At 40.0% G+C, this 22,159-nt stretch overlaps 1 protein-coding gene across 1 annotated transcript; it reads left to right on the forward strand.

Annotated features, from left to right (window-relative positions):
- Positions 1–4,948, forward strand: barx1 (BARX homeobox 1). Its single transcript, XM_044024568.1, has 4 exons — positions 1–666; positions 1,586–1,877; positions 3,148–3,232; positions 4,377–4,948. The coding sequence occupies exons 1-4, from the start codon at positions 462–464 to the stop codon at positions 4,542–4,544; spliced, it is 750 nt and encodes a 249-aa protein (XP_043880503.1). The 5' UTR covers positions 1–461; the 3' UTR covers positions 4,545–4,948.
- Positions 4,949–22,159: the final 17,211 nt, after the last annotated feature.

Here is a 22,159-nt window from a genome sequence, read left to right on the forward strand (position 1 = left end):
CTTTTGGACTCATAAAGCCCAAAAGCGTTTTCCTCTACTCACTGTCAAGGTGACGCGCTTCGCTGCTGACAGATTCCCTCTTTTTCGTGTCTTTCTCTTTTCCTCTCTCTCTCTCTCACGCACACACAGACACACACCAGCGGACATGAGCGCAGCGGCGTTGGTGGGAGTTTTTGGTCACAGGCTCGTTGGTGGCTGCAGATTTACTCTCCAATAAGAACCAGGTGCTCGCGCGTAAAAGAACTTGCCAAAGGACGCGCGGAGTCACAGTTGGAAAACCACAGGCGAAACACCTGTCGGACGCCTCTTCCCTTTTTTTCATTTTAAAATCCAAAACCTGGGGATAACTTCGATCTCCGGACTACATTGCAGAGGGAATATGTCAGTTGGCCTGCGGGGCCACTGACCGAGGGAGCGAGCATCGGCTTTCGTCTTGTTGAGGCGACCAAGCGCGCAGCGAGATGATGCAGCATCCTTTGGACATGGGAGCGCAATTCTATGCTCCGGACTTTAGCGCCGACCACAGGACCCATCGCTACAGGAGTTTCATGATAGAGGAAATCCTGACCGATCACCCGGAGCACAAAGTGTCAGCTCCGGCCGGAGAACTCCTCAAATTCGGCGTACACGCTCTGCTGTCCGCCCGGCCTTTCCACAGCCAGCTGGGTAAGAGAGCAAGCGAGCGAATGATGTAACACTTGAATATGGAAGAACTGCGCATAACATGTACATGTCTATACCATATAATAATAACAAAAGTAATGCTAAGTTAATTATATTAAATTCCCGTGGAGTGGTTTGCAGTAAATGGTTTATCTTTTGTTCACATGCAGCGGGTCTGTGTTTGACAGACGATTAACAGCCACAAAAATAAAATGAAATAAATGCTTAAATGTGCTGCAGAAAAAAAGGTTAGCGTCTCATTATGTTTTTCATGAAAAACTGTTGTAAAAAACTCGTCGTAACTGGTGTGTATGTATGTATGTTTTTTTGTTGCAACTGAATCGCTATTTGGGACAAATACAGTTGTTTGACCTTAACTAAAATACACGATATTGTATGCGTATGTATCCAATACGTTTTTAAATTATACGTGCGTAAAATATTATGTGCTCCACTGATTTTAAGAAAGAAGAGAAAGAAAATATATATATTTTTTTTTTAAATATCTTTCTATAATATTTCCTTTTTTTAATAATAATGTTAGAGCCACTGAGATGTGCTGCTGCGTCTTATTATCAGCTCCAGTTTTGACGACTTTTGACACTGACTCGTGTTGTCAAACACGCCTGATCAGTGTGAACCGATTCTGACCAAGATCATGTGACACACGTCAGTCCATTTGGATCAAAGACGCAGAGCATATTGGGTTGTTGTTTTTTGTTTTTGCTTGTTTGTTATCATAAAGCATGATGATGATGATAATAATTGCAACGACAGATTAAAAAAAGACGAAGATTTAAAGGTTTATGTATGAGGAGTAATGGACATATTTATTATTATAGCATCATAGTCTATTTTTATAGGTCTACATATGTATAGAAATATTTAATCCTAATTCCACACCTGTTCTCATGTCCTCCAGCGCTTAAAGCCGAGCAGACGAGCCTCCTTAAGTTCCCCATGTCCCCGCTGTCCTGTTCGCTGGGCTCCCCGCTCGGCCCGCCGCTGCTGTCCGCGGCTGCGGGCCTGCAGGTCGGCGCCGCGTCCCACCACCTGCCGCTGGATCTGCACCTCCGCGGGAAGCTGGAGCACGGAGTCGACGGAGGCAGCAAAGTGAAGAAGGGCCGCCGGAGCCGCACCGTCTTCACCGAGCTGCAGCTCATGGGCCTGGAGAAGCGCTTCGAGAAGCAGAAGTACCTGTCCACGCCCGATAGGTTCGTGGACTTGACAGTTTTCGCTCATATTCACTTTAGACTGCAGATTGCGACGCGCAGGCAGACGCACGCAGTGGCGCGCGTAGACATTTCAGAGGGCAAGGGTTCAATTGAAAAAAGGCCATTAGGATGGCACCTTTTGTACATTCTGATTTTTTTTTTTTCAATCACCACACAGGCTGACGATTATACAAAATTACAATACAAAAAATGTTACTGTGGTCACATCACAACGCGAGCATTTATGTCATAGGTGATATAAAAATTATACAACAATTTTTTTATCCATGAAGTCTATGAACTAGGGTGTTAAAAAATCAGTGGATGTCCATAACTATTGCGATACAGTGTCATCTAATTAAAGATGAAAGTTTAGCTCCTGAGTGAATGTTGAAGAGTCGGTTTGAAATTCTTAATGGACAGAAAACAGCAATCGCTAATCGCTTACATTTCACACATCCCAGGCAAAAGGCTTCATAGCAATTATTGTTGTGTCTCAAAGCATTATACCTTTTGATATTGAAAATCTATATATCTATATCTATATATATACACATGTATGTATATATGTATAATGTTATTATTTCATTATTGTACAGGCCTACATGAACAGCAGGAGAGGCCAGGAAACACACTTTTGTCAAGAATGGCTCTCACAATATACATCTGAATTACTTTTCAAACCTTCTTGTGAAGGATTAATTACACACACACATATATATATATATATATATATATATATATATATATATATATATATATATATATATATATATATATATATATATATATATATAAAAATTAACTGACTATAGGTTTCACTTGTAAAAGATTTTAAAATAAAAGTTTAGTAAAATGAAGATTATGGTTTTCAGTTCTAGCTTCAGCCCTTGATGCTCCTTTTACTTTTACAATGAGTCAAATAAAAAGAATATAATCTGCATGAGATGACAAAAACACACTCAAATTAAAATAAACCTCCTACATCGTTTGACAATATAATCAAAATAAACAACTACAAAAAAACATCAAAAGAAACGGCATCATGGTCATCAATACAGTGATATAATATATATATAATTAATAAATGCCCTCTGTCATAATGGCAACAATGCCAGGTTCGATAGATTTCAATTAGGGTTCACTGATTTTCTTAAAGCTACTGGTTTTTTTTAATGCAGCAAACATGTGAAAAGTGTTAGAAATATCTGCCAAACACTCTTTAGAAGCTGAATGTGACTGTGAAAGGTCTGATGTTGTTCCTTTACAGAATAGACCTTGCTGAGTCTCTGGGCCTCAGTCAACTGCAGGTGAAGACGTGGTACCAGAACAGACGGATGAAGTGGAAGAAAATTGTGAGTCATTTCTGCGTCTTTGTGTGATGAATGATGATGATGATGGCTCGTTATTTAGATGCTCACATGTACTGAAGTTGAAGTGAAAATGTTTGAGCCCAGAGTCAGATTGAGAGACTGCTGTGTCACTCATTCAAACTCTTGTTCTTTGCAGAGATTAAATCGGTGGTTCTCAAAGTTACCTCAAGTACCACTTGAGATAATATTGAACTCTTAAATTAATACCGCTAGCACCAATGTTAAAATACAGTGGTGTAAGTAGGAGGCAGATTTATTCCCATCACTCATCATCCTCCTCTTCCTCACACATATGTTGCACACTGTGTAGTGAAATTAGATTATATTGGGGTGAGAGTAAAGGTGACTCTAATTATTATTATTCGAGCCCCGGTTGGAACAAGGGCCTTTCTGCATGGAGTTTGCATGTTCTCCCTGTGTGTGCGTGGGTTTTCTTCGGGTTCTACGGCTTCCTCCCTCAGTCCAAAAACATGCAATATGGGGATTAGGTGAATTGGTCACTCTAAATTGACCGTAGGTGTTAGTGTGAGAGTGAATGGTTGTTTGTCTCTATATGTGTCCCTGCGATGGACTGGCGAACTGTCCAGTGTGTACCCCGCCTATCGCCCTATGTCAGCTGAGAATGGCACAGCACCCCCCACAACCCTCCTGTGGACGTTAAAGCGGTAGAAAATGGATGGATGTTTCATTTTTCAAAATCCCTCAGCTCCACTCCGACCACATACCCTGGTACATACAGTAGAACAGTGTTTCTGATTGTACCACCAGAGGAAGCTTGCAGTACCACTGGTGGTACATGTGCCATAGTTTGAGAACCATGGGATTAAGTGAACAAAAAATATAGAAAAAAAACACACCACACAAACATTTAAATATATCGTTAGTAGCATGGTAATAATTTATAATACAATTTAATTTTGGCAAATAATAAGCACTAAGTTAAGGCTTTGCTAAGTGAAGAAATCAGAGTCAATAATTACCATATTATAAAGTTATAATTAATCCACACTTATGATATTACTTTGTGAATGCTAACAGAAGAAAATCGCATAATATGTTATAATTTCAAATATTTCAGGTCAGTTTGTAGATTTGTGCAAAACCTAAGTTTCCTGCTCTGGTTCAGGTGCTTCAGGGAGGAGGTCTGGAGTCGCCGACTAAACCAAAAGGCCGTCCAAAGAAGAACTCCATCCCCAGCAGTGAGCAGATCTCTGAGCAGGAGCGATCAGCGGCTGATGTTGAGCATCACTCTGAAAGCTCCGACTCCCACTTAGATGTCACGCAGGAGGAATGAGCTGCTGTAGCCGTGTGGCCTGTACAGACACTCTAGACTCTTATATGTGCAGACTCTGTGGGACCAGACTCCATCATCCTGATCGTGGCATGGCATAGCATGGCGACGCTATCTTACCTGATGCTCCCCTCCCTCCCCAACTCCCCCCCCCCAAAAAAAAGACTTGCAGGTTCCACTGAAACTGAGCACGCACCACTTTTCAACAGCCATGTGTTTTTGTCAAAGCCCTGCCAGCGTGTGTTCCCTCATGGTGAACGTGCTGCTGTTGAGGAGGGAGCTCAAAGTGCTGCAGTAGGTGTCCACACTTTTTATTCTAAGGATTCACACTCACTCTGAATCTGTTCTGCTTTTCCTTCTGTGTAACTGTGCTATGTTTAATTATTATTAAATGTATTTTCACTAATGCTCTTCTCTCTTTATTATCCTGGGCGAGTTTGGTTTATAATGATGCTAGTGATGATGATGATGATGATGAGGATAATGTTGATACAGCTTAGGCTAATATGGCTGCAGTATATACTCACAAAAAGCAAACACATTGTTGATTTCTGGCATTTAACAGAAAAGAGAGAAACATACGTCAAATTCAACACACATTGGCTTTAATCAGGCGAGCTGTGAGACAAAAGTTTGTAGGTGGTTTTTCTGGTTTAATGTCGTCATTATTTGATTTAACAGGAGCCACGCGTCTCTTGTTAGGATGTGGATTCACACATGCGCTGGCATCACTGCTCGTTGTGTTCTTGTGCAAAAGAGAGGAAATGATGCTGTTTCCCCTGAGGACCTAATGGAAAACAGAGCAGGGAAGAGAACTGCTTCTCATTTTCATTTTTCTTCATCTATCTCTTCTCAGGCCAACTTTCTGTTGCAGGTGACGAAAACAAGAACACTGACTATTATTTGCACGAGATGTGCTGATAGCAGTTTCTTTTTTGACTCTCTTTTTAGAAAGTTTGACAGTGAGAGTTAAGATTCAGCTTCACTTTATTCTGACTTAAGCAGATTTCTTCATCTTATTAAACTAATAAGATATTAAACTTGTTAAACTGTCTGGAGAATAGAAAGTAGTTTTATTATAGTTGTTTGCTTATTCATATTTTCATTTATTTATTTATTTTAGATAATGTATCAAGAAGCTTTATATCCAAGTGAATATTCAATATCCAAGTGTATGTCTACATTGTATTTTTTTATAATCTTTTAAAAAGTTGAGTATTAAGAAAAAGTTAAAAGTGACTTAAAATATCTTATCTTGTAGATTTTAAGGATAAGAGTTCTCCACACTGATATTAGATGTGAGGTGTAAACAGGAGGCTTTTTTCTTGTTTTCTTTTAAAAGTATAAATTGTTGTTATGTATTCAGGTGTGTTCATTTAAACCGCAGCAGGGCTGCTTAAGCAATTTGTCGTTTAACTGAGAGTAAAATTAAGTTTTACATGTTATATTTTCAAATATAATAATAGGACGCTCTCCTTTGCTCCTTTTTTTGGCGCAAACAAAGAGACGTGTAATTGCACTTTTTGTCTCTATGTGTGACCGCATGTGTGTGTGTGTGTGTGTGTCAGTCAAGAATAGCGACACTTTGCTCTGGGAGGGAAGATTCATATATAACGATGAGTCTGTTTCTGACTCATATCAAGAGATTTTACTGCATAAGCATTGATTGGATATGAAAACAACAACAACAAAAAAACAATAATTCAATTTCAATCATTTTATTTTTATAGCGCCAAATCACATCATGCCCAACAGTTCACGCAATGAATGTGGAGAGGAAAAGAAATGAGACAAAGAAAAACAGACAAAACAGATGTCCAAACATTGTAGAAAATCTCAGTGTTAAGTGGTTCTACTGTAATATCAAAAGCGTATTTATAGAATTTAAAAAATAGACTACATAATGTAAAAGATGTAGTTCAACTCTCCGGCATGAAAATATATGTAAGTAATGCAAAGAAGCGTCGCCTGTGCAGTTGATTAACATGTTCAGGTGTTCACACACACACACACACACACACACACATAATTACGACTCCTTATCACTAACGACAGATTGTTCGTTTGATTAACATTCCAACTTTATTATTTCACAAAAAAAATCTTCACACCCACACACACGCACACGCACACGGAATATTATTCCCACGTCAACATCCGTGAAATCTGAAAATCTGAAAATCCGTCCAATAACTAGATGTTACATTTTATATTTGATGGTTATGCATTTATTGTCGTATATTATTCCACTGCTGGAGCACAAACAATTCTCCCGTTTGAGAAACAATAGTGATATTCTATTCTATATATAGAATATCTATTATTCTATTCTGTTCAATTCTATTCTATTGAGGCAGAGCGGCAGAGAAACAGCTTGTAAAATATGAATAAAAACAACACAAATAAATAGTAGTAAAACAAATAGTAAATAAATAAAGTTTACATCCTCTATCCTGTATCACTAAACCAAACTTATTTTTTTATTATTGTTTTTAAAAATGTGTGTATATTTTATCACGAACACTTCTGATATATAGACAAAAAATATTTAAGTATTTAATTTGAAACGTAGCATTTTACTATTTATAGATATTTGATTTTTTTTTCTTACTGTGTATTGTTGTTCTTCTTCATTGATTACAAGCTTCAGGACTATTTCTCTACTCTGCTTCATTAAAATAGAATGAAATATCACTATTAATCCTAAAAGGGGAGAATTAAACCTATTTTTTTTCCTTTTATTTTTTTGTTACTATTGCTTTTAAATAATAGGTCTATATTTTACCACAACCCGATACAAAACAGACAAAAATACTCCCATAAAATAGCGATATATGATGGACATTAAAGACAAGTCACGGGAAGGAGGTGGCTGAAGTGGCACGTTTTTTTAATTAAAATATTCTGCATAAAAAACATCGAACACGCTGGAGACCAAACCAAATGTGAAAGTTTTGTGTGTAACAGTTTTCATTCTCCTCCAACTCAAGGTGAAGGTGTTTAATTGTCTGAAAAGCTGGGTCCAATCGCGGTGTGACGCAATGTGACGCTCGTGTCCGCGTGGATTACGCGCTGTAAACAGAGCAACAGAGTGTGGAGCGAGGAGACGGCCCACTTCAAAGGGAACGTGTGATACGTTTGAAAAATGAGATTGATTTTCCCTCAGAAGGCAGAGTTTGGTGTTTGAAACTCACACAGTTCTCTCTTTTCCCACTGTTTTCTCCACTTGCTTGTGGAGAGCCATCCTTTATGTTTCTCCTGTTACGTGCGATGAGCGGCCGTCGAATGATTTTCAGACCTGCTTTTATCCACACCGGCCTCTGTAATCTGAGCGTAATTACGCAGAGAAATCTGGGATTTTCATTATACCATAGAAACGCTTTGAATGTTGCAAACAACCACATCGCGCAACATGATGGAACTTTACTTCTCCCCCCCCCAAATATTTCCAGTAAAGTGAAGTGTAGTGGTGCATTTGAGGCTTTTTAAACTCATGTCCAGCGGTTTCTTTTTGCAAATTGTGACATCTAGATTCTTACAATTCCATCTAATTATCCTTATTTCTTTTTTTAACTCCCCAACCTTTTACTCTACTTTCCATGGTGGTCTCAGTTTCACTTAAAGATCCACATGGACATCTGCAAGTCAAGCCCAACACCCACCCCACACACACACACACCCTGCTGCCATCATCATCATCATCATCATCCAAGCAAAATGGCTAATCAGTCCATGCTCAGAATGTCAAATTGATGTCATGGCTTAATTGTATGCAGATTAATGGCAGGTTAATATAAACAGCAGAGATGAGGCTGTGTGGTCTGCAGAGAGAGAAAAAAACAGGAGCACATTTAAGAAACGCATGTTTGATTTGTGTCTATTGTGTGTCTATTGGTTGTGAGCGTGCAGTTGAAGCTGCTTTTGCTTCAGAGTGCAGATGAAAGATGCAGCAAGCCTCGTGGTGCAGCACTCACCCACGTGCTCTCACTTCTCTCTCTCTCTGTCTCTCTGCCTCGGCCTGAGTGTCGGACTGCAATGGCTTCCGACATAAATTACAATCAGGAGGAAGAGTCAGCGGCCAGGAATCCGAATTCTGTGTGTCCATACTTGGCGCAATTTAATCATTATGTGGTGGCATGATAGTGCCGCGCTGCGAGCAATGAGAAGGCTGACCCAGATTTCTGAGAGTGCGTGTTTATGGAGTCAAAAGGTCTGTGCTTAGACAGAGCCCAGGCTTGGGGGTCTGGTGGTGGTGGTGGTGGTGGAGGTGGAAGGGCAGGCACATGCAGTGTCCGCCCACAGGAGAGTTTCTCCACGATTAAGGAGCCACTGATTAATCCAGCGTATGCGCCAAAACTGCACATGCGGCGTATGATCCCAATTAGACTGAAACCCAACTCTGTGCAGGCCCAGCTCCACATTGGCTCTGCCATTCTTCTCTTTGTTTTCACTGGACCTTCCCTGACAACACACCTCCTCCATTCTTCTGTCAGAGTCATAACTGAATGATGTTACCGCTGTGGGTATGTTGTCATTGTTCGGCCTGTTTTTGCTGGAAACACAGGCATGAGTGAAGGGAAACTCTCCTTTATTAAAAGAGCGATAGATAAACTGAAGTATGAGAAGTAAGTAAGTAACTGTTACTGTCAGCCGGCAGTACATTTTGGCTCTCCTAGATGATGGACCACACAAATCAGTCAGAAGAGAGAGTGACAGAGTGACAGTTTCAGTATAATACATCCTATATTATATGTTACTGGATCAATTAAGGTTACTTAACTGTTGTGGAATCAACCCTGGTGGTGGTAGTTTAGGTTAATGCAACAGTAAAGTGCAGAATCCAATAAGTATAAGGATAATAAGGATCTGAAGATGGATCCTGCCTAATTTCCAAAGTCCATGCATCCAAGCACAGTTTTAAAGCTGCTTGATTTTATTTATTCATTAATATTTCTTTTGGATGGGACATTGCACATTAATGAACATCAGTATAGAATACAAATGCCATAAGCATTGGCAGAGAGAGGCCCCAGCACACTAGTGGGCCGACCCCAAGCCCATCAAGGTGACCCCAGGTGTGGCGGTGTGTGTATTATTGAGTGAATCGTGAATCAAGGCTCTACTCATGCTACTGTAACATGCATGCATGTGCAGAACACACACCGGTTAAATTGGGGGTTTCAACCGTCCCAGTTTGCTTTCACGCTGCACTTTAGTCAAACGAACCAAACCTTTTGAATAATTCCCCTCCTCGCCTGAGGCAGGGCTGCATCAAGAATTGCTGAAGGAGAAGACGAGACAAACAATGAACAAGAAAACTCGCTCATCTGTTGGTTAATGCAGGGCAACTTCTGTTTCCTCCACATAAGAGCAAAGAGCAAAAGATCAAATCCTATCGGTCTTGGTTTTTTTTTTTTCTAAATTTTGTTTTATGTGAACATACTACACATATACGCTGCAACAATGGGCTCAGCCATTTCTCTCGGCTATCGTTCTACATGCGCGTATGTTTCGGTTGTGTTAACGCTGTTATACAATAATATTTCTAACTTTCTATCAAGCATATATGAGTTTATATGTATAAATATAATTATTACATTATATGTTCACAATCTTCTTTTTTCACCTGAACGGTTTCCTCCTGTCGCCATTTTAACTTTACATCTCGCCGTGTCTCCATTGCTACGACACACAGGACTCACAGTGAGTCAGATAACCAATTAAAAGAGTCCATTTCTGTTGGATATTAATGAATGACAGACAGTTGGTGAGGGCCTGGCAGCAGGAGGAAGGTTTTATTTTAACCTCAAAGAAATGGTGCAATCTTCATCAGTGGACTAATCTGTAATTGTTCTGTCATGGTTTTGCACTGACTTGATACAGAACACATTTTTTACCATTCAAATACAGAACAAATCCTTATTTTACCTAACTGTTGGCAACACTAATCTCTTTTTCGTGAATTAACTGCTAACAAACTAAACTTCCCACACTTTTCTTCATAACAGTCACAGTGTAAATATGTAACTGTACATTAAAAAAACGATTTGATGATTAACTGCCCGAGTAATTCTCCATTTTGCATGAAACCCCATTAGGATAATGGATTATTATCATGTCAGTCACCAGCAGGTACATTAACACATGGTGCGTTCACAGACTCTGTGCTTTATAAACAGCTCAGAGTGACTCCCATTCATTATGGCGCCGATCCCTCACCACATGAAGTGAACCCGAGTGCAACATTTGTTGTCTGAAGTGACGGGGAATAAAGTCCTCTCTGTTCCTCTCGCTACAACATTGAGTGTCACCGTGTTGGCTCTTACCCAGTAGTTGTAGATTAAATAAATACTGTTTTCAGGGTGGACTCAGACTTCAGAATAACCAGAGTGAAACTTCTGGCTGCCATTTCCTTCCAAGAGAAAATGATTTTCCATAGAGTATCATTCATGGCCATTATTTATTTACCCCTAGGTAAAATAGCCGATAACAAACCATTGACTGACAAGTCATTTAAACATTGAACATTACAGTCAGTGAGATTACTGCTTTTTAAACATGTTGTACCTCTTTCAGAGAAAATTGCCTCAATTTTACAAAAGCTCATCGCATCTAAATTTTATATTCCCTGAGAACATTTGTTTTTAAAATGCTCTCTTTGCAGATCCATGTCTCAAAGTATTTGGGAAATTCCTTTGCATTTATTCACACATTGTTAAGTGTGTGCTCACACATCTCCATGCATGGATTAGGTTACATTAGTGTGTGGATTTGTGAGAATCTGAACTCTCTAGTCTTTGACCAACAGCTTAGAAAAGGCATTTTCCTCTAAATTACTGCAAATAATAAGCAATTCAGGGGAGGAGTTTGATTCTTATTGTCAAATAAAACCACTATAGCACTCATTTTGTAGGCTAAATTTAGATTGATAGACGAACAGAATATCCATCCCTGTATTGATATGAACATTGAGCCTTTTAAATTTATCTTACAATATCTTACAATCATTATTTCTATTAGTTTGTATACTGTGTTGTTCTTTGTAAATCTTTATAGGGCACAATTTGGTTCAAGGAAGACATTTTTGCATGTTCAAGAAAATCACAGCAATATGCTGAACAGACTGTTTTTGCTGTTACACAGACTGTGCTAGAGGTCAGCCGAGTATTTAGATTAATATGGCCGAAAGTGTGACTGTGGTGGGAATTGAACATCCTTCCCCTTTGTGGCACTGAAGTTTACTGCAGATATAACTCGAGCACATGGCTGGAAAAAAAGTTCTGCAAATTTAGGTTGAGACCCAGACTCGGGGGAAATGACTGTTCGACATCATCAGTAACAGTTTAAAAATGCTGGAGTCGTGACAAGTGGAAATAGTGCTGCAAGGTCAGGTACACTCGCAGAAAACACATCCTTTGTCTGTGAACATTTTACTGATATAGCATTTTCTTGCATGCGACTTGCCAAATCTGTACATTAACAACATGTGTGTCAGTATGATGTCCAGCTGCTATTACATTTAATGTAAAACACAGACAGGCTTTAATTTTTCAGGGTAGATCATTAACAGCATGTTTTCATGGCTAAACCTTTTACAGAAAAGCACTAAAGAACCGCTCCAGTACCCGCTCCTGATGTGACTGGATTTAGTCCTGTCCTTGAATGTGGAAGTAACTTGGAGTCAACTTCTGGTATTTGTTTCCTTTATATGTATACGTTATATGAGTAAACAACAATATCACCAATTACTTTTAACACCAACTCAGATCACTTACTGTACAACATCTGCACATCTGGATGTGGTCACCATGTGACTGGGGTCAATTTAGAGTGTCCAATTAAAAAGAGCAATAGGGAGTTGGGTACCTTGCTTAGGGGTACCCCAGCCCTTGACTCTTCGGTCACAAGTTCTCTTTCCTCTCCATCTTTCAGCACCTCCTCTATCCTCTAGGCTGTTTTACTACACACCTCTTTGGTGGAAAGATCGCTACACCAGCATAAAAAAAAGAAGTTGAAATAAAACTTATAGACAATAAATGCAGAAAGATTTCAAGCGTGCCCTCTGTTCTTGCTGCTGATGTCGGGTGCAGGACTTCTGCTGGTAAAGGAGTAACATTTGGGTGGATTGAACCTTAAAAACCTGAAATATTTGGACAAAGTGTTATTTTGGTGGAATCACCCTTTAAAAGAGAATTACTCATAAGCCCCTAACACTCCCCCTTTCCAAAAATGTGTTTCTAACACCTGCATTATAAATTCTGACAAAGTGGATTGAACTTGACGTATTTAGACAAAGTGGTATTTTTGTGGAATCCACCTTTAAAAAACCAAGTTTTAGCGCAGTGAGATTGACTCACAAGCCCCACCCTAATTCCCCCCCTCCCCTCCTCCACGCACGCACACACACACCTGTGTCTAACTGTCCAAAACCTGCATTCACGCACACACCTGTGTGTCATAGTTTAGTATGTCGTCCAAAATGTCATCAAAATGTCATAGTTTAGTATGTGGCCCAAAATTTCACCAAAATGTCATAGTTTAGTAATGTGCGTCCAAAATGTGATCAAAATGTGTCTCTAGTTCACCATCAGCTTGTGCATCTGTTACCTGACTCTTTCAAAGTCTGCAGATCCAAATAAAAGGGGACCAGCAGCCGCTTGAAACCAAATACACTTTGTATCCCTCATCTGCTGTTCACCTTTTATATTATTTATTTAGATCAATTTATTTTATATGTGAGTGAATGGTAACGGTCCTTTTTACGAGAACCAAGATATGTTGTTGCCTTGTTAATGATGCAATGACAATAATGCTTCTATTCTATTCTTTACTAGTTTTAGATATGGAGATCAAGCACAATGCCACACTAGGTTCCAGAATTAGAATCTGCCACATGCCAGTAAAAATACACACTGGTGAATAAATAAATTGGATCAGTCGCCTATTGGGAGTGTGGTTGAAAATAACAGTTGTCCACTGTCACAGCTTTGACATGATGGTGCCGTATTTGGTTCCCAGGAATTATCTAGCAATAAATTCTAACTGCTGAGAGAGTTACATGGCATCATGGCAGATACAATCTATCCAACCAACCAATCATCTTTTGCAGTATTTCCCAAACTCACACTTGTGACTCGTTGTGGGCTCTAAGAAAATATCCATAAGTCAAATACAATGAGAAAAATGTATTTTTTGTCAAAATTGATACAAAACATAAAGAAATAGTTAAATTTTAAGTGAAAATATGTCATCAACCTTTGACTTTTTTCCCCCTCATGACCCCTGATGTAATTATGAGAGCATCTTTGCAGTAGGTCATTTTACAGCAACACAAAGACATATTTAATTTCCTTTGGGATAATGGGGGTGTATAGTCTCCAGTTAAAACCTATGCCATCTACTCACCTGGGAGGCATTTAGTTAGGCAACGAGTGACAGCACAACTCCTTCCTTGCTTAATATGTCCAAGCTACATTTGTTTGGTTTGTATCCTGGCTAGATTCTATTTCAGTAACTACTAAACTGTAACCTGAGCTTATCCACACACAATGGCTGAATGAAGGAACATGACTAACTGATACTTTTTTGTATGCATGCCTTTTATGCAACGTCCTTGTGTTTCTCTCACAAACAAGGAGAATCACTTTTCACAACAAACCTGCAAAGTTGTCCATTAAAACAAGTTTTTAGATAACTACTCTGTACTGTATTATTAGTGTAGCAAAGACGAGACGTATTATGGACGGAAGATGAAGCCCAAAGAGGGACATCGGAGAGGAGAGATTACCTTATAGGTCCATGTTAGAATGGATTAAATTAGACTAGAACAACAATTGAGGTAATGGTTTACTTTAAAATAGTAAGCATGACAGAATTATGTTTAAGCTTCTCCATTAACATAAATGTTTTGCAATCCATAAACATTACGATGTATGATGACCTGTTGTTTTATTATTGCCCAGCCCTAAGTGAATCATTCTCTCAACAGTAACATTGACTAAGTCTGCATGTCTGTAGTTCGACTGAGTCATGCGATTGGATAACTTGCCGAATCCGAGTATACACACGAAGGACAAATTCGATTTATTGACCATGTACCTCTGTCTCTGCCTCCATAGGTGGCACCGTGATCTCTTTTATAAGCTAGTGTTATTGGGTCACTTTCCTGTTGACCTTTTACACCACAAACAGCTAACGTTGAGATGGATCGTGCTGTGGTTCTGTTATGTTTTGTACTTAGTCTGACTTTTAACATGCATGTAAGCGCACTGATTGTCCTCATTGCACTGCTTTTGGTCTGTGGGAAACACTGACTGGCACACTTCTGTAGTTGTTGGAAAGTATTTTGGCTGAATATTTATTTATTTATTTGTTTGTTTGTTTATTTATTTATTTATTTAACCATTAGCAGACAGACTGAAAAACATTTATTGTGGACCCAGGGTGACACATGCCCTAAACACCGTTAAACGCCGCAGCTAATGCAGCTGTGAAACACTGCCTATTCCTAAGTAGTAGGAAAGTATATAGGAGATAACGCTAGCCATGAATTCACTCTGCCATGTGTGATTTTATATCTAGTGGTACATTGGTGACAACATTTATGTGCTATCAGTCATGGTGAAACATAGAGCTCCTGCTGCTGCTGTCTGTGGACGACAGCACAGAGCAGAGTAATGACATACATTTACTGATAGCAGTGAGTGGGAGAGACTGGATGGAAATATACTGTCAATCCTTCAATATGAATCCCATAACTACACGCACACACACACACACACACACACACACACACTCGATGGGGTAAGATAATGGCTTGGGGAGTTGTGGAGCTTTAAACAGACAATCCAAACATTTTCTTTCCTCTTGAGGATTTCAGACAAAGAAGAGATAAACACTGTTTTTCCACTTGATGTGGGACTGAACCACATCAACAACATAAAAAACTGCTGTGAGAAGCAACTGCTCGTCTTGTAATTAGGTCTTACAGATTTTGAGACACTCCTGTGTTAAAATGTACTCATTCTGCCGTCAGGATTGGTTTTATTTGTAGACTTGACTATCATTCATTTTGGATATGGTGACGTTTTTATTTAGTAGCTTTATTACATACGGTATATGCAGCATGCATCATTAATGTTGAGATAATGGTTTAGGTTTGGCCATGTCGTACATTTGCAGGTCTTGATTCCGACTGAATAAAAGATGCTGTGAATGTTGTTGTTCTTCCTCCTCTTTTAATTTCCCTGCATTTGGATCGTCTAATGGTCCCACGTTGAAAATGAATTTCTATTAATGTCTGAATACTGAAAGTACTACAGTGTAACGGTGAGAAACAAACAACACCGTCTTTGTTTATAGTCTTCCCTTATAGTCGTAGCTATGATTTTTCCTTGACCACCAGAATGAGGTTTTCATGAAAAAACTCTGACTTGATACAAAGGAATTGTTATTCTGTAAACAATGACGAGAATAGTCTATTCACAATAATGACTGTCCTCTTAAGGGAGAATCCATAAAGTATAAGTGGCAGTCCAAAAGAAAGGCGTCTGAGCCAGAGCCACTCCGATAGAGAAAAATATAAAGTTCCCAAATATGTGGATATCTGAACAGTTTAAGACCAAAGCAAAAATGTTTTTCAAATGGGCATTAACTATGTTATGTAATCACATAATCACTAGTAAGGCACCTATGCCTCTGTTTTCTGTCACATATGTCCTGATGATGACTGTGTAGTGATACAAGGATGAGGATTTTTATTTTCTACATTATTGGTCCTTGGATGCCTTTCTTTTGCCACTTTAAATTTCAAATACATTTTTATTCTAAAAATAGTTTTTTATCATATATTAACACAACACAACACATAAGTGGCAACTGCTGCATCTTTATGATGGTTTCCCCTCTTAATGAAGCCATATCACAAGTAAACAAGCATAATCACAGCAGTGGACTGTGAAATGTACTGTCAACTAGAGAGAGCAGACAGATACTGTTCCTGTAGACTAAAGGCACACGGAAATGGAATGTTGTTTTGAAAAACTTTCCCATAGACACGCCATCGTTTCAGGAAATGTCTTCATCCACACAAAACCCCCAAAATGACACCAAATGCTGTTGTACATATGCCAGGCCTATAAGTGGCGCTGTAACTGCTCCACCATAAGAAGTATGTATATAATCACAGAAACAGACCAAATGAACCAAGCCAGAGGAAAGAAAGAGAAATAAAGAATGAACATAAAAGTTATCATTAAGCATCTCGCATCTTTTCAGATCCCCGGCGACTTTTTTTTCAAAAAAAGCGACTTTCTGGTATACCCTTAACTACTTTCCAAGACGAAAATAGCGTATTTGTTGTCTACACGAAAACGCAAGGGCAATGTTTCGAGATTTCCCACACTTCAAAAAATAGAGTTTCAGGTCTCCCAAAACGCCATTTCCGTGCAGATTCACCTATACTCTTATCGTGTGGACAGGCCCTAGAACAAACAGATGATTTTGTTGATTGTCTATCATTTTGTTGTTATGTTTGTTAGCTGGATGTCTATTGTCTGACTGTGTGTTTGTGGGCCACAACCGCACATGCACAAAGTACAAGGAGGCCATGATCTGATCCGAGAGAAAGAGGGCGTCTTTGATCGAGTCATCTTACATCTGCTACGAAATTGTTTTGTTATTTATAGAAATTCTTAGTTGCAACCATTGAGAAAGCACGAAACAAAATTAAAAGCAAGCAGCTCCAACACGCCCAAACCTCCTGTTTTTGTTTCCCAGCTTCTCTTGTCCTGCCACAGGGGGAGGAGGACGGGGATGTGGAGAGGAACCACTGATTTCATCTCACTCTGACTGTTTGGACGAGTCATAAATCAAGCGCGTGACCTCCTCTAGCTCCTAATCAAACTCCACCCCCAAACATGCATTCACAGGGAAATTTATCCTCCCTTTTTATTCTTACCGGGTTTGGATTGGTCACAGTGGGAATTGCCTGGAACTGTCATTACACGCAGGTGTAGGGGTGACACCAATGCCCCCCTCCAGTCTGAGGTCTAATGAGACCTGCACGTAATGGATTTCTCTCTCAGAGACCGAGGGAGAGCTGTGGGTTTACCTGATGGGCCGGGGGGAGGAGGCCTGTCACAACACTGAGTGGGAGGTGCATGAGTGTCCGAGGTCGTGACACACAAACAATGGCACCTCACCCCCTCACCCAGCTTATCAGTGTCAGGACAGCTGTGTACCTGATGCTGTGTGATCTCACTGATCCCATTATCAACAATGCTGGACCAGTACACACAGGCCTCAAAGCTGCTGACACACATGTCAGAGGGACAGCTGGATGGGATGCTGTTTGTCACTGAGATCCTTTAAAATGACACATTTCACTCTTTTTATGTGTCCATTCTTCCTTAAGTCTGGTTAATACTCCAGTAAGGCCGCACCTCCATTCAGTCCTCCAAACATGGCACGCACCCTACTATAGGGGTGGGTCAAAATATCACTTTGGAGATATATCGGTACCCTCCCTCGTGTAATGTGATAATCGATGCACCAGTGCAAATATTGATATTTTAATTAACAAATGACACAGCTCTAGTGTAAACTTTTCAGTGATTTTCCATCCGGGGTCAGCAGTAGCTAATAATTCAAGGATAATTCATTTTTGTGTCAATAATATTAGGTCTGAACACATGTCCTAATATCTTGAGCAGAGGTGGTGAGGATGACTTTGCTTTCGGCCAGTTATTATAGGAAAAGCACTGTGCTAACTGATGGTGCCATTCCACTGTTTTCCATTTTCATTCCTGGTGACCTATGTGCTCTTACTGGGCTGATATCATGCAGTCTGACCGCCACAATTTTAGATACAGATGAATCATCATCAGACGTCATTTTGGGCTTTTCAGTAGACCAAATTAGAATGACACAGGATTGCACTGGTGTGACGGCCCATTATTTAGGAGCAGTCATGACATTTTTCCCTCCACCTTTTGGTGCTGCCATAAAACATGTTAGTAATGACGTTTTTTTGATTTATACTTGAATCACTAATATTTAGTATAATGTATTTTGTATGCATGAATCAAATGTGTAATGTTGGATGTTGATTTCAGTTGGTGAAAAGACAAGCCCATCCCTGGTGGAATGCAGATATTTTTGTTTTGTAATGTGGTCGAGCTTTAGCCCTGAGTCCATACATGTGGCCTTCTCCTGTGAAGTCTAGGTTCAGGATCAGACTCTTATTGAGGACAGATGAGACCGTTCTTGACACGGGTGTAACAGACTCTATCATTTTTCGTGGGAAGAAGTAACTGTTGGCTGACAATCGTCTTTACTTTTGAGCATGTGCAGTAGTTTTTGCATCTCTTGACACTTGTTTTTCACATGCTGACATACGTCGTGTGGACGCAGCAAGAGTTAGACTGGGGGAGGACAGTATGGGGGAAGATCAGTGACGACAGCATCTTTTTGAACATATGATGAAATGACAGGCAGATGTGGTTTGAAGGGTGGGTGGTACCGCAAAAGCCCGGTATTCAGACTGACAGTCATGTTCTTCAGCACCTCATTGTAAACCTGTGGCTTGTTAAACAGGAAGGTGAGATAAATTCTCTCCATTATACACACACACTGAGAGATGTAAATAACGTTCTTAGTCTCTTCATGGCTGGATTAAGACAGGAATGTGTCCCTTATCTACATTACTTTTTTTTTTCTTTCCATGACATTCCTCGATGGGTCACCTCTCTCAGACCGCATGCTTTGCTGCAGCCAGCAGAGGCTGTAAATAGGAGCACTCGCAAAGGGTGGCACAAACCACAATGGCAAGTCCACCTTCAGGGTGGTCCACTGTGGCAGTGCACGTTTAATGTTAGAGATTACTTACTTACTGTCACACTTCTCAAGCTACTTCACAGTAATAAGGTATGTTGTTGGCTTTTTGCGTCAAACTGTGTGGCAGGTTACGTGTTACGCGTGCACACAATACATAAAACACACATTTTTTAAATGATATGCCATTACTCTGATACTAGAACTGCTTTCATAGACAAACATGTACACACACACACACACACTCACTATCATCTGTTATTCATATTCAGAATTGTTGACTACATTTGCATTTTAAGAAGCTCATGAAACCTCCCTCCTCCTGAGCTCCACAGGAGGCTGTTGGGTGTGGTTTCTCTCCACCAGCACAAAGCACTGACGCTGGGCTAAAGGAGCAGCAGCTGGTCCAGCATGACCATGCTCACCTCCAAGAGGAATCCCTGGTATTTAACATTGCCTGGTGAAGAGAGCTGGTCAGCTGGGGAAGTCGACAGGAATGTGTCCATGTTTAATCCCCACATGACCTCTGTGCATGTCGGTCTCTGCATGGTTAAAAAACAAAAAAAAAAAGAAGCTACAATCAGTGTATTGTGTACTCATCCATGAACAAAGTGACATCAGTTAAGAAAGAAGGAAGTATACATAACTGATGTTTGAGCTGCATCGCTAGTTATTTTAAGTTTGATGATAATGGACAGATCTTATCATTTGTTTGTTCAGCTTTGTGGAAAACATTTGGTTTTGGATGGTAATCTGTAGTGACATTTATTGTTTCTTAACCAATTTGTTTAGAAATAATGAGTTGTTCTTTTTGTGAACGGCAGTTGTGTGTGTGCTTGATGTTTTTTATTTCTTGGTCTTCAGGCTATGTGTGATCCTGTTATCTGACTTTCATTTGACTCCCAGGCCCCGGGCTCTGTATGGTTTCATGGTTTTGTCAAAACAGTGGCGTGGCTCGCAGCATTCATGCTTGCCATCTTCAGAGTACAATATGCTCCTCAGAAGTATTGTACAGCTTCTGTCTCACCTCTGAATGTTGTGCAACAAGCCCAGCTCTGTAAGCAACGCACACCCTAATTTTTATTAAGCCAGCAGTGGAAAAAAAGGAGAATTAGCCGCATGAGACCACAAAGAGGCTCTTTGTGCAGTGCGGTGTGTTTTACACACACAAACGCACAACAGTCAAACTAACATTTACCCTTCGCTCTCTGCTCTTTTTCCTACAGACAGACACAATAGGGAACCTTTATATGTAGTCAACATGTGAAGTATGCATTCAGATTTTCCCTTTACTTCCTGCACACTTTGTTTTGTAGATTAATGACTGAATGAATGAATGAAAATCAAACATCGGTTTACATTCTATTCTTGCACATCTAAAGCTGCCAAAACTCAAAACATCTTCTTTACTACAGCAATTAGAGTTTTAACTGTGACTCGCACTGTGTTCAGCTGCATCCTGTTTGCTTTAATTATCCTTGAGATCTGTCCAGGACCTGAGTGGATTCTACCTGTGGAAAACTAAGCTGAGTGGACAAAGTTAAGAAAGACCCACACCTCCTGTTTATGCGCCCACAGTTCACACTGCATGATGTGAGGACAACAACCATACTGTGACATTCAAGAAACTCTCTTTAGAGCTAACTGATAAAATGATGGTGAGGTATAGATAATTTCAAACTGTTTGTAGAACATATTTTAAGCTTTGAGTGTTCAGGCTAGCACAGTGACCTCAATAGAGGTCAGAGGTCATGTGACTCAGTTTGCTCACACTGCCATGGAAGAGTATTCTGAAAAATAATGAATGGCACCAGTGTCGGTTTCAGTTTTTAAGAGTTCACTGCGCACAGCAAATGCATCACAGAACCTGACCGACTGAATTTAACTGATCTGCATCTAGCAATGCACGTCTGAAAACAGCTTTTGAGTAAAAAGCATTTGTGTCTTGTAGATCACGCACGACTCATCTGTTTAGCTCCATTGCTACAGTGAAGTGTGATGATGAGACTGGGAAAACATGAGGAAAGGACGAGTGCAACCAAATTCAGAGACGCTTTTGAAGAGAACTGGGTTCAGACTTGAGGCTGCGGTGATAATGACATGGTGACATGGTGTCTTCACAATAATTCTACCCAAAGATCTGACACTTGAGGAATCCAGGCTTTTTAAAAAGCCTGATACAATAGGGATTAAAGCTGTAGCTTCTGTGTAAGACAATTCTACAAAGCCCTGAAGTAAGACTTGAATACTTTTGTAAATACATGTAATACATTTGTAGATGATAAAAGAAAAAAAACACGTTTTCTCTTGATGGGTTATTGATTGAAAACCGAGGGGCAGAAAGTTAGTTTGACAATTAATTCTATGATGCAGTAAGGTATGGGAACTGTGAAAGTGTGTGTGTGTGTGTGTGTGTGTGTGTGTGTGTGTGTGTGTGTGTGTGTGTGTGTGTGTGTGTGTGTGTGTGTGTGTGTGTGTGTGTGTGTGTGTGTGTGTGTGTGTGTGTGTGTGTGTGTGTGTGTGTGTGTGGATGGATGGCCTGCTTTCCATAAGTCTTCCTGCCTACTGCCCTTCCTCCAGTAGCTTGGCCTTTAATATCCTCCTCAGGCTGCTGCAGCTCTGACTTCTCAGAAAAAAAGACCAGTTTTATGAGGAGAGGGGTATTAAGGATTGTTACTAGAGAGAGAATGCTGTGTTGTATGTGAGTGCTGGGAGGTAAGAGAATAGCATGACAGTCTGAAGTGTATTTTCAGAACACTGGTTACAGGCTTAGCTGCCACTGAGCT

This window comes from Solea senegalensis, linkage group LG4 (assembly GCF_019176455.1).
Source record: "Solea senegalensis isolate Sse05_10M linkage group LG4, IFAPA_SoseM_1, whole genome shotgun sequence".
NCBI classification, from domain to species: Eukaryota; Metazoa; Chordata; class Actinopteri; order Pleuronectiformes; family Soleidae; genus Solea; species Solea senegalensis.

Bases quoted from the DNA above. Each gene is read 5' to 3' on its own strand.
- barx1 (XM_044024568.1), top strand. From the start codon at position 462: ATGATGCAGCATCCTTTGGACATGGGAGCGCAATTCTATGCTCCGGAC. The intron at 667-1,585 runs GTAAGAGAGCAA...CATGTCCTCCAG, and splicing joins GCCTTTCCACAGCCAGCTGG to CGCTTAAAGCCGAGCAGACG. The intron at 1,878-3,147 runs GTTCGTGGACTT...GTTCCTTTACAG, and splicing joins TACCTGTCCACGCCCGATAG to AATAGACCTTGCTGAGTCTC.